The sequence below is a fragment of the Arachis hypogaea genome, chromosome 13 (assembly GCF_003086295.3).
Source record: "Arachis hypogaea cultivar Tifrunner chromosome 13, arahy.Tifrunner.gnm2.J5K5, whole genome shotgun sequence".
Lineage (NCBI taxonomy): Eukaryota > Viridiplantae > Streptophyta > Magnoliopsida > Fabales > Fabaceae > Arachis > Arachis hypogaea.
This window is the reverse complement of record NC_092048.1, coordinates 9273055-9287088: the sequence shown is the minus strand read 5'-3', so window position 1 is coordinate 9287088 and position 14034 is coordinate 9273055. Positions and strand designations below refer to the sequence as shown.

The 14034-nt window shown below is 38.1% G+C and overlaps 1 protein-coding gene across 1 annotated transcript; it reads left to right on the top strand.

Moving 5' to 3' along the window:
• The first annotated feature begins 12591 nt into the window (after positions 1-12591).
• LOC112732566 (uncharacterized) lies at positions 12592-13242 on the top strand. The gene has a single exon (XM_025781317.1). It carries the CDS (start codon positions 12592-12594, stop codon positions 13240-13242), a length of 651 nt encoding a protein of 216 aa, XP_025637102.1.
• Positions 13243-14034: the final 792 nt, after the last annotated feature.

Genomic DNA, 14034 nt, shown 5'->3' with positions numbered 1-14034 from the left:
ATTTAGATGTATAATATTATTCATGAGGCTCTGAAGAAAAGAAACAATTTCATTGGCAGAAAGGGGCAAATTTCAGCCCAAGCCATTAGAGCTGGCCTCCAACCTCAACTATCTAGCCTCACCAAATTTCAACCCTGTCTATGGGTTTTTGTTGGTCCCGGCCCCTAATGGCTCCAAAAGTTAAGAGGTTGGCCTCTTCAGCCCATAGGTTAGCCCCTACTAATCGATAAAGCTTCTTCTTTTTATGTATGTGCTTGTGGTACGGAAAAATGTCTTTGCTTAAATACCAATTACCTAAAGGAAAAAGTTTGGTAACAAAAAAAAGGTTTCAGTCATAATTAGCCAAAATTTTTTATAATATATTTTATTTATATCATTTAATAATAGTTTTATTTTTTAGTCCACTCTCTTATCATTTCACTTATCATATTTTTATCAACTCTATTTATTAATGATATTAATTATAATATCATATTTTTTACTATTAGACATTCTTGTAATCAATACTTAATATTTTCTTTTATAATTTAATTTTTATATTTAAAAATATAATAAAAATTAATAATAATAATTAATAACGGTTATGATTATTTATCATTGTAATTGATTCTTGCTCTGCTCTTTTGCCTAATGGAGATACGATAATATCAAATAAATTTAATAATTGTAATTGGTTATTATCATAAACGCTTTTTATTATTATTATTATTATTATTATTATTATTATTATTATTATTATTATTATTATTATTATCATCATCGTTTTTTATTGTAATTAATTTTCTATTTTTGTTAAGTCATTTATCATTATTCAATGGAGAGATACAAAATCTGAAAGCTATCCTAATATGATTTTGTTTTCGTTAATTCAATTATTCTCATTCAAAATTCACAACTCTAATACCATTGCAAGCACAATTAGAATAGGTTAAGGAATTTTACAAGAAATCATCTTTAATTTGTCATTACAAATAGTATGTCATTTGAATTCTACCTTAATACGGTACCTATGGTAGAAAGTGCTGAAGAATTTGAACATACAACAGATGGACTCACTCGATGAGGTTGTTGTCAGTTAATCAATTTTCGAGAATATGAAAAACTCCACTAGTTTTGATGAGGTATGGTAATAAACTGATTAATTTTTTTGTGTATTTTTATGTGCATTTATAATTATATTGTACTAACTAAGTTCATACACATAACATTCATAATTATATACAACTAACATCTAAAAATTAAATTTATGTTTATTAGATATTACATCCATACACATATCATTTTTTAGTTATTACTTAAGTAACTATAAAATTAACACAGATGTTTTTAAATTTTATCATAATTAAATTTAAAAAATGTCAAATTCTTAAATTAATTTATTCAATTGATAAATTTACTCATAACATCCATAAATTCATACACATAACATTCATAATTTCATATTAATAACATCCATAATTTTGTACTCATAATTTTCATAATTTCATACATATGATGCTTATAATTAATAAATTTTTATAATCAATATAATCAAATTTTAAACTATACGTCTTATTGTATTTTTCAAATTATCTCATATGTGTACTAATAGGTCATGGTTTTAATTATTTTAATATTTTTATTTAATATTCGTATGTATGCTTATTTATTGATTTTAATATGACGGGTTCATAATTATTTTTAAAATTTTATTTTTTAATTTTTGTTTATATTTTATATTTTATTTTTTATTTCTTAATAGTCTATATGTAAAATATAAATTATATAGTAGAAGTTGTTAAAAATTTTTAATTTAACTTCTATAATTTTTGCAGAAAATTATTGCATTTTAATGAATAATAATGTGATTGAAAGATGTTAGGGATTTGATTTGGGAGAAACTGAAATTGATTTTGGAAAGAATAGTAATGACTTCAAACATGCAGCAAAATGGTAAGTGATAAGGAGGTGTATATCACTTGTTTATCAAGAGAATGAGAATTTTTACGTGATATTTCTATATTGTAATTATTCTTTGGCTACCTAACACTCCTCTTAGCTAAATGACAATTATACGCATTAACGAGTTATAATTCAAATGATATAATCTCTTCGTTTTTATTTAGAGGTCTCAAATTTGCGTCTCACTCCTAATTTTTAGGAAAAAAATGACAATTATATACATAGACACATTATATTTTTTCCAATTCTAGTATTTTTTTTATTATTTTCTTTTCCATTTGTGCCTATAAATTTATGAGAAAAATAACCATTCATGCACAGATACATCTTAGAAACAAGCACTTAAGGCCACCATGATGCTCTCACTAGAGTCCTTTGCTTTATTTGTAGCCATTATCACATTCGTTTGCATCCACATTTAATTTGGAGGATCAAAAGAAATTCACCTATCCCAAATTTACCCTTGTTTGGTATGCTACGTGCTATGCTGTGGAATATGTCCAATATTCATGAATACTTTACCATAGCTTTACAGGATTAGTATGACCGATTAAACTCGTAATAAAAACACTGGCGAGAATGAGAGAGAGAATGAGAGAGAGGGGTGAGAGAGAGGTAGTTTTAGGAATCAAATCAAGGATCCTAGAGTTTAGAACCGAGAAGAGTATCGTTGACTGGAGAATGAGTCGTTTTCGATCTTTTTAGACAATCTCCCGGAGGACATTTCGAAGCGAGAACTGTTTCAACTTTTTCGATGGACTGGACGCATAAATGACATATATCTATCACAAAAGCAAAAGAGAGATAGAATGTACATTTTTGCGTTCATACGCTACACTACGAAGGGAGGGGCGTTGAAGGCTATAACAGAAATGAATCGTATGAGATTGAGAGGCAAGGTCGTGTTTGTTGGTGAGGCAAAATACAGAAGAGCGTCGTCGGATGCTAAGGACCCGCGAAGGGTATAGGTAGGAGTTGACATGCGAAATGGAATTGTTCACCATCCGCTTCGAGAACATCAAAATGCGCCGCTACCCCCTGCTAGTGGCTCTAAAGATGAGAGAAAGGATAAAGAGACCCAAGATTCAAGTGGGAAGGGGTGGACGAAAAAGTTGAAAGTGGTTGTGGCGAAAGAAAATTTGGACTGGTTGCAGAAAAGCCTGATAGGTGGAACGACGAAGGCTATTGACTTTGGCTCCTTGAAGGATACGGTGGCGAAGAACTTCCCACAAGTTGTCCAAGTATGCAAAATGGGAGCATATAAAGCGTTATTGACTTTTGATAGCCTGTTGAATGCTGAAGAGACGTACACATTCAAGATGAATAGCCTACTTTAGATTTTTCATAGTGTTTGGAGGTGGAACGAATCGGAGAGAAGTGAATCTCGAAAAGTTTGGCTAGAGTGTTTTGGAGTTCCGTTGCATGTTTGGTCAGTGGATACGTTCAAGACGATAGGAGGTCAATGGAGAGAGGTAGTTAGGTGCGATAAAGCGACGGAATCCCAATCCTCTTTTAGTGTTGGACGTGTACTAATTGATACTTGTGTTATGGATGTGATCAATAAATGGATTCATATCACATTAGGTACCAGTAGATTTGATGTTCTGGTAAAGGAGATGGGACAGGAAGTATATAGTTCGCAATGTAACTTCGAAAATAAGATGCAAGACTTTAATGGTAATATTCTCCAAAGTAACGAAATCATAAAGGACTCGGATGGTGTAGATATAACGCTGTCTAGAGCATCAGAGTTGATAGATACTGGAGATCAAGCAGCAATAGTAGTTATGGAGGTTCGAACGACATGGGTTGAAGATGAGGACAGATTGGTAAATTCTGAATCAATTTTGAATGAATGGAGTTATGACAACTTAAGACCCAATCAAACCAATTTATTAACGTATCAACATATTAATGGAGATACTGAATGCCTGGCTGAACTTGGGGGATATGAGGAGAGTTTTGAAGTAGACTCAGAGCTTACCATCCCGTGGAATTATAACGGTACGGTGATCTTGTTGGGCTTGCAAGGGGAATAAAAATTAATCATGGCATGAGAGACAACTATTGGGCCAACAATAACTATCACCTCAACAGGAGGGTATTTGGCCAAGTGATTCAAAGAACATTACCGTATGGAAAGGAGCGTAAAGTGGTGGGTTATTCTGGGCTGGGTCAAGGAGCTATGGGGCGGGCTGTAAGTGGACCGATCACCAGTCCCAGGTCTAGCGCTGATCCAGCGTTGAAAGTGCGACCTCATAGACTCAGGGGGCTCCGTAGCAACCAGGAAGGGACGGACACTGGACCCACTGAAGACGTTGTTCTGCGGCGCCGCCTGGACCGTGAGGAGGGTTTCGTTCCGGTGCAGTATGGCTGTGCCAATCACGAGGGTAGGGTGCGCGATGGAAAGTCGAAGGGGCTGCTGGCCGAAATAGAAGCTGCTCCTAGGTTTGCTGGTGGAGCGAGGGAGCTAAACTTAGTTGATGGTGAGATGAAGGCGGGCGGAGGGGCCAACGGGGGGATGGGAAGGGATAACCGGTTGGAACCAGAGGTTGTACAGGGGTTGAGGACAGAGCAAGGAATAGGTAGAAGTACCGTGTTGAAAGATATTGAAATTTCTAAAGGTCTTGAACGACACCTTGGTCCCGGAGCGAAGCAAAATTGTCAAGAGGGTAGTGATGCTAATAAGGTTAAGTAGGATGCAGGGGTAGGGGCGGTATCTGAAGGGGCTCAACTAGGGGAAGATGCGAATGGAAGGCTTATACCAGAGGAGGTAATTACTAATGCAGAGGAAGCTAACGAAGGCCTGGGTCACGTCTCACTTGATAATAACAACCTGATGGGGCAGAATAAGAGAGAGGGCTATGAAGACATTGAAGACCATGTGGAAAACGAAGGGCAGGGCAATAATGATGAGGACAAAGGAAACGAGGGTGCAAGCTTGTATGAGCAAATGTTGGAACCAAAAGACTTGGGATTTAGCAAAGGAGTCAGGAGCAATGCTATGCAATGAAGAGGACGACATAATGGCTATCCTTCAAGAACAAAATGAAGATATTACCCGAAAAAGAAGGCTTGCAAAACAGAAGGCTAAAGTAAGGCGGAGCAGACCTAAATGTCACAATAAGGTATGTAACATTAATTTAAAATGATTGTTAGTTCATGGAATGTTAGGGGGCTAAGGGGGGACGAAAAATTGAGAATGGTGAAAGATCTTAAGAACAAATATAGATTCAATATGTTAGGTCTGGTAGAAACCAAAAGGCAGATAGTGACAAGATTTGATGTTTTGAAAATTTGGGGTAAAGATTGTGCAGGATGGGAGTATGTAGAATCTGATGGTGCTTCTGGGGGTTGTTGTTAATGTGGGATGATGAATTCTTTAAAAAAAGAAATAGCTATAAAGGTGAGAGATGATTGTATGTTGAAGGTATCCTGTCAGAAAACTCTATTAATTGTGCTTTCTTCTTGGTGTATGGTGCACATACTAGAGATGAGAAACTAGTTGTGTGGGAGGAGTTATACTATGTGGCTGGGTTATGCCAGGGGCCCTTTTGTTTTTTAGGAGATTTTAATGAAATTACACATGTAGAGGAGAGGCGAGGCACTGATAACTTGTCTTTGTCAGCACAAGAGTTTAAGGATTGGATAAATGGTATGGGATTGGTGGACTTGCCGATTACTGATCGGAAGTTTACGTGGTTTCGAGAACGTTCTTGTAGCCGCCTTGACAGAGCCCTGGTTAGCCTAGAATAGCTTGAGGTGTTTCCAGGAACCCATTTGAGGGGTGGACCACGGGGTTTGTCAGATCACTGTCCTATTATAGTGGAAGATAAGAGGATAAGGGATTGTTTGAGACTATTCCGCAGCCTTGATTCGTGGTTTACTCATGAAGAATTTCTAAGGATGGTCAAGGAGGAATGGAGAGGGTTGGAAGCTATACAATTCACTGACAAATTGAAGGCTTTGACGAGTCCTTTGAGAAGATGGCACAGAGACAACTTTGGTGACATGGACAAGAAAATCACTATGTTTAAAGAAAAAATTAAGAAAATTGATGACATGGTTGGTAATGGGGCATATGATGGAAAAGTGGAAGCTAGAATGAGGGACTTAGTTACTTGCTGTGAAAAGTGGTATGTTTGAAAAGAAATTCACTGGAAGCAGATGTCGAGGTCTAGGCATGCGAGACAAATGGATAAAAACACGAGATATTTCTATAACTTAGCTTCAGCAAGAAGGAGGAATAATAGAATTGATGCTCTGGTCATTAATGGGAGGTTGATAAGGAATCAAGCTAGGATTAAGATTGCCATAAGGGAGTTCTACAAGGAGTTATATCGTCAAGAGGATTCTCCGATGGTGGGATTCAGAGACGGACTAGTGGAAAGGATCAACAATGAGAATGTTATAGCTCTAGAGATGTTACCAACACCTGAGGAGGTTAGAGAGGCAGTGTGGGATTGTGAATTGTCCAAAGCTCCAGGAAGTGACGGATACAACATGAACTTTATAAAGAAGTGTTGGGGTGACATTGGCTCTGAATTCACGACAGCTGTACTGGATTTCTTTCATTCATCAAGGCTACCGACAGATGCTAACGTAACTTGGGTGGCACTGGCCCCGAAGTTTACTGGTGCTAAGGAAATCAAAGATTTGCGGCCGATCAGCATAGTGGGGTATGTATATAAGGTTATCTCAAAGATGCTAGTGAGGAGGATGAGAGCCGTTATGCCTGGATTAGTAGGTGAGACGCAGAGTGCATTTGTCAAGGGTCGGAAGATTCATGATGGGGCACTTATCGCATGTGAAACGGTTCAGTGGATCAAACTGAGGAAGTTGGAAGCGGCAATAATAAAACTAGACTTCCAGAAAGCATATGACAGAGTAAAGTAGAAATTCGTCGACCTCGTGTTGCAGAAGATGGGTTTCAGGCAGAGATGGAGGGCGTGAGTTATAGAGTGTGTGACGTCGTGCTCAATGTCAGTGTTGATAAACGGCTCGCCTTCTAAACCGTTCAAGATGGAAAGGGGCCTGCGACAGGGTGATCCATTGTCTTTGTTCCTTTTTGTACTTGTAGTGGATGTCTTACATAGAATGCTTGAAGAAGCAGTAAGGAACAGTCGCTTATCTCCATTGTTGGTTGGAAGAGATCATATTGAGTTGTCGCATCTACAGTTCGCAGATGATACTATTTTGTTTTGCCCTCCTAAAGATGAGACCATTAAGAACTACAAGAGGTTGCTTCGGTGCTTTGAGTTGATGTCAGGCTTATGTATCAATTTTGAGAAGTCGAGTTTAATTCCTATCAACTGTGATGAGCAGTGGGTGCAACGTATGTGTTGTGTTCTAGGATGCAAGCAAGACTCCCTTCCAGTCAAATATCTGGGCATCTCACTAGGCGCCAACCCAAGGTTGGTCAAGACGTGGAAGCCAATAATAGACAAGGTGGAGCAGAAGCTTAGCCTTTGGAAAGCCAAGGCGCTTAATAAATCTGGTAAGTTGGTGCTTATCAAATCTATGTTGAATAGCCTTTCGGTTTATTATTTGAGCCTTTATAAGATGCCAAAGGCTGTTGCAGAGAAACTGATTTCTTTGCAAAGAAGATTTTTATGGTGTAAGGATGATGGGAGCTCTGGTATGGCCTTAGTAAAGTGGGAAGTGGTGCAGGCTCCTAAGAGGTTGGGCGGATTGGGAGTTGGAGATGCTGTGGTACGCAATACAGCCCTTCTGTTTAAGTGGTGATGGCGGTTCTCTAAAGAAGATTGTCTGTTGTGGAAGAAGGTTATTTGCTCTTGTAATAACTTGAATCCAAATGAGCTATTATCCTCTCAGAAATTGCCTGATCGGGAGGTCTGTGGAAGGACATTTGTCAGCTGCAGTTTAAGAATCAAGAAGTTAGGCAAAAGATGATTACTGGATTGACTATAGAGGTGGATGATGGGAGACGTACTCGGTTTTGGGAGGATGTCTGGATTATTGGAGGTTCATTGAAAGATCAGTTCCCAAAGCTCTTCTCTGTTTCAATCCAAACAGGATCAATGATAGGGGATTGTGGGTTTTGGGATGGGTTAATTTGGATATGGAACTTCCAATGGAGGCGAGAACTGTTCCAATGGGAGTTGGATCTAGTAAACCAGCTTCACAATACTTTGAGCATAGTTAAACTTGCACGTGGGAGAGAGGATAGAGTTGTGTGGAAATATGATAAACAAGGTGTTTTTTCTACTAACTCATTTGTGCAGGTGTTGCAGGTAGAAATGGCTCCGGAGGATATATCAAGTTATAGCTTTACTAGATCAATCTGGAAAGGGCTTGTCCCTCCTAGGGTGGAGTTATTTGTTTGGTTTGGATTGATTGGCAGGGTTAATACGAAGGAGAGACTACGTCGTTTCGGGGTTATTAACCAAGAAGATGCTCTATGTGTCTTATGTAAAGTAGGTGATGAAAATGATTACCACTTGTTTCTGGGCTGTAATTTTTCATGGCAGGTCTGGTGTACTTGGATATCTCATGTTGGTCTACAATGGATATGCCCGGGTACAGTCAAGGAACATTTTTACAGTTGGACTGAGGTAGCAATTAACAAGGAGGAGTGCAAGAGATGGATGGTGTGCTTTTGTGCCATTATGTGGAACATTTGGTTGGAACGGAATAGGAGAATTTTCCAGAATAAAGAAAAAAGAGTAGAGGAGATTATAAACTTGTCTGTTCAGAGCTACACTGAGTGGTTAGGTGCTGACCCTTTTAGTTGTTGATGGCAATGCCGGAGATGACAAATGGGTTTTATGGCTAGTTCGTTTTAGTTAGGTTTTTTATTTTTGCTTGTTGTTTGTTCTTGTCCTTGCTCCACTACTTGTGTTGAGCTCCTTCTTTCAAAAAAAAAAAAAAAAACTTTACCATAGCTTTGAAACACTATGGTGGTACTTTTAAGTTTACAGGACCCTTGTTTACAAACATCAACTTTTTCCTCATTAGTGATCCTATGAACGTTCACCACATTACAAGTAAGAACTTTGTCAACTATGACAAAGGTTCTGAGTTCCATGAGATTTTTGAAGTTCTTGGAAATGGGATCCTCAATTCTGATTACGACATCTGGAAGCGCCAGAGGGACATATTACAATCATTGTTCAAGCAAAACATTCTTGAGAATTTCGTTACAAAATCCATTCATAAGAAGTTGGAGGGTTCCCTACTTCCACTTTTGAATGATGTTTCGGAATCAAAAACTATTGTGGACTTGGAAGACATCTTTCAGAGGTTCACTTTTGACAACATTTGCACCATAATGTTGGCATTTGATCCCAAATGTCTTCCCAACAAGTTCACTGAATTCCAAGAGGTTGCTTTTGAAAAAGCTTTCAACAAAATGGAGGATGCAATTCTCTATAGGCACTTTGTCCCAAGATCCTTGTGGAAACTGCAAAAATGGCTCCGAATCGGATCCGAGAAGCACTCCATCGTATCCCAACAAATTATTGATAAGTTCTTGCATGAATGTATATCAACCAAATTTGATGAAGAGCAGAGTAGAGTCATCAATTGCACTCAAGAAGATGAACCAAATTTTAACATGCTTAAAGCTCTTGTGGAAAAAAGTGGAATGGAACAAATAGATTACAAGTTTCTAAGAGACACTGCAATTAATCTCTTGACGGCAGGAAGGGACACAATCAGTGCAGGTCTCAGTTGGTTTTTCTGGCTTGTTTCGACTCACCCTAAAGTTGAAATCAAGATCCTTGAAGAAATCAGAGCAAACTTCAATGCTAATGAAGAAAACTGGCTCATTTCAGAGGTGAAAAACCTTAATAAGCTAGTTTACTTGCATGGAGCTATATGTGAAGCTTTGAGGCTTTTCCCTCTAGTGCCATTTGAGCATAAATGTGCCATCAAATCTGATATACTTCCTAGTGGAGATTATATTGGTCCAAATACTATGATCTATTACTCTCTATATTCAATGCGAAGGATGGAACAAATATGGGATAAAGATTGCTTGGAATTTAAGCCAGAAAGGTGGATTTCGGAAAAAAGGAGCAATATACAGATACCATCATATAAGTTTATAGCTTTCAATGCATGCCCAAGAAGTTGTTTGGGTAAAAATCTTAGCTTTATCCAAATGAAGATTGTTGCCATTGCTTTGCTATGGAACTTTTACTTCAAAGTAGTGGAAGGGCATTCTGTGTGTCCAAATGTTTCTGTTATACTTCACATGAAGCATGGCTTGAAAGTTCATGTTACTAAAAGAAGCAGGTGATGGAAATATATGGCTCTTCATCATTGTTTTTCTTAATTATATTGGTTATTGTGTTTTTAGTTATTCGTAATTGCTACTTCACATGTAACTAGCTAGTATATTTAATAATCAGTGATGTACCTCATAATAGCAGTTCTTCTACTATTAAAATATGGATTAGTGTTACAATATATGAATATAAAGTTAAAATATGATACAAAAATAAATAAAGTTAATGATTGTGTTAACTACCAATAAGTAAAGAAATAAGTGAGAAAAAAAGTGATATGTCTGGTGAACGCTCTCCTAGAGCATCACGACAAGAGTTAGATCTCGTGCAAAGGAGCACAAAGAAAGTTAAAACAAGGGAGGTTGCTGATCTCAACAAGCATGGAAACGGCATGGATATTCAGGTCGGGAAAAACCTTAACTCTCCAAAAATAGCTTATATGTCCTATAAAGACTCTTTGCTATCACCGCCAGGTCCGAAGATGGACGATAATATAATTCCGGAAGGGGCTATTGATGAAGATGAATCTGATCCAGAGGACAGGTGGTATAAAGATGAAGAGGTGATAGAGAAGACGGATAAGCCCTTCGATCCATGCCCAGTCATACCAGTGTCGAGAGAAGAGTTTGACGAGTGGTGTAAACCCTGGCATGCGGCTTTGATTGTCAAAGTATTAGGAAAAAGAGTGCACTTGGGATTCATGGAACAACGACTGAATCGAGATTGGGTGAAAAAAGGTAAAATTAGTGTTATTGATATGGATCGTGATTATTTTTTGGTGCATTTTTCAGATGAGGAAGATTACTCTCATGCACTCCTTGGAGGTCCTTGGATGATAGCAGGGCATTATCTTATTGTTCAAAGGTGGAGACCTTTTTTTCTATCAACAGAAAATGCAGTTAAGAAGATCGCTGCTTGGATTCGCATCCCAAATTTACCTATTGAACTATACAACCATAGGTTCTTGTGGAGGGTTGGTTCAACCATTGGTACTATGTTAAAAATTGATCCTGCTACGTCCATACACTCTCGAGGAAAATTTGCAAGAATTTGTGTAGAAATTGATTTGTCTAAAAAATTGGTACCCAAAATTTCGGTCCTTGGAACCACTCTAAATATCGAATATGAAGGTCTCCATCTCATATGCTTTAATTGTGGCAAGTATGGACATAAGGCGGAGCAATGTAGCGAAGCAGTAAGCCACGAAGAGGACCAGGAAGTAGATATCGGTACCAGCAGCCCAAAGGAAGAAGAAGCTAATCAGAATCAGGATATTAATGTTAATAGTGCTACTCAAGGAGATTCTAATTCCCATAATAATCGAGTAAGTAATCAAGATCCCCCTAATTTTGGACCCTGAATGATGGTAAGAAGACCTATAAGAAGGAAGTTTGATAAATCCACGCCGAAATACAAGGGAGCCGAATCTGGAAGAGAGATACGCACTAATAAGGAAGATTCAAATATTGAGCAAGAGACTAGTAATAAGGAGGGGTCACGTTTTAATGTGTTGAGTGATGATTTTAGTGAAAAGCCACGTGAGGAAAGCTTGCATGGAAATGCTCATGAAGAAGAGGCTATGCATGTGGGTCCAGAACAAGGATTGATCCAAGAGAAGGCTAAGCATGTTGGGCTTGCAAAAACAAAAGCAAAAGCCCAAAAGGTTATTACACCTTATAATTCTATTGCAAAAAAGATTCTCAAAGCTGGAGCTGGTAAAAATCCTCAATCATCTAAGAAGAATACCTCTTTTAAGTATGGACCTAACAATGGTGAGAAGAATTCAAAGCCCAAAACCAAGACTAACCAAAATTCTCCCAAAACAAGCAAGGTTACTCAATGCCACTCCTCCAGTGAACCTTCATCATCGAAGAATCTAGAGAAAGAAGCGATGGAACTTGCCATACTTGAAAGCATGCGAAAACTCCAACAAGAGGAGAGAGGGGCGTATGAAGCTACAAAACAAGTGCAGGACATCCTTGAGAAGCATGTGGTCAAGAATGAATTCATGGTCCAAATCCAAAAGCAACAACAACCAAACTTCGTAGTTGGAGATTCGGTGATGTTTCGAAAAGAAGGTGACCAACTGAAAAAACCTCCAGATGAAGCTGTGGAGATTGCAAGTGGTAGCTCTAACAAGGACGACCATGGCATATATGGTCAGATTAATGACAGAGGGAAGGGCATTGCCTTGTCCTAAGCTTAGGTCTCTGGTGACTGTTTTTTTTTTCTTCCATTTATGTTATTTATGAATTTTATTATATGGAATTGTCGTGGAGTTGGTGGAAAGGGTTTTCATACTCTGATTAGAGATTTGAAGAGAGAGTTTGAAGCTAATTTCATAATTCTTCTTGAAACCCATGTTAGTGGGGACCGTGGCAATAAGATTCGAGAAAAGATGGGTTTTGATGGCGTCTTTGTGGAGGAATCTAGAGGGCACTCGGGAGGTATTTGGTGTCTTTGGGACACTAATTTCTGGCAAGTTATTGTTCTCCACCACCATGTTCAATTTGTTCATATGCAGGTTGTTGGTAAAAATTCTGTTCCCTGGCTCTTTACAGCTGTCTATGGCAGTCCTCAAAGAGGTCAGAGAAAGGAGTTATGGAGTTGCCTTAATTCTATTAGTCAGAATATCTCTTCCCCATGGTGTATTGCTGGTGATTTTAATGCTATGCTCCACGCTCATGAAAGGAAGGGAGGATCATTGAATCAAATCCAAGAAGCTTGTACTGATTTCCAAGCTTGCGTGTCTGAATGCGGGTTGATGGATTTGGGTTTTTTTGGCTGGCCATTTACTTGGAAGCAAGGGAATTTATTTGAGAGACTTGACCGAGGCTTGTGCAACTTGGACTGGCAGATTGCCTTCCCTGATGTTAAAGTCAAACACTTGGCTATGATGAAGTCAGATCATACTCCTCTCTTATTTCAGCTTGCTTCTTCTCAACCCCTTAACAGAAGAAGGAAACCCTTTCGTTTTACTGCAGCATGGCTTACTCATTCAGATTTCGGTGATGTTGTTAAAAATAATTGGAGTTGGCAGAACTCTTAGTCTAATTGTATTTCAAATTTCCAAGATGCTGTTAGAATTTGGAACTCTTCTGTGTTTGGAAATATCTTCTTCAAAAAGAATAGGATCCTTCGTAGATTAAATGGTATTGCCACCAGTCTTAATTTGAATAGCAACTCTTTTTTAGAAGACTTGCAAGCAAATTTGTGGAAAGAATATGAGCAGATCCTCTCTCAAAAAGAGTTGTTATGGTTTCAAAAGTCAAGATGCAATTGGATAGAATTTGGAGACCATAATACTAAGTATTTCCATGGCACGACTATGGCTAGAAGGCGCAGAAATAAAATTAATTCCCTTATGGATGATAATGGGAATTGGGTGTCGGACAACTCCACTCTTGAAGTCATGGCTACTACCTTCTATGTGAATCTTTACCAGGATGACACTCCAGAAAGTCCTTTTATTTTGAATCATGCTTTTCCATCCCTGAATAATTATGAGATCAATCTTCTTGGCAGCAATGTTACTAATCAAGAAATTAAAGATTCCATCTTTCAAATGGGCAGCCTGAAAGCACCAGGTAAGGATGGCATTCAGGCCATCTTCTACCAACATCAATGGGAAGTGGTGGGAACTGATTTATGTCGGCTGGTGCAGAGTATCTTCTCTAATCCTCACAAGATTGAGGAGATTAACGAAACTCTTATTACCCTTATTCCCAAGGTGGAGCCGGTTACTCACTTAAAGCAAATGCGTCCAATTAGTCTGTGTAATGTCTCATACAAAGCTGTTACAAAGATCATTGCCAACAGATTGAAAAAAGTGATGGAAAAA

Excerpts from the sequence above, each read along its gene's own strand:
- LOC112732566 (XM_025781317.1), top strand. The coding sequence starts at position 12,592 with ATGGGTTTTGATGGCGTCTTTGTGGAGGAATCTAGAGGGCACTCGGGA.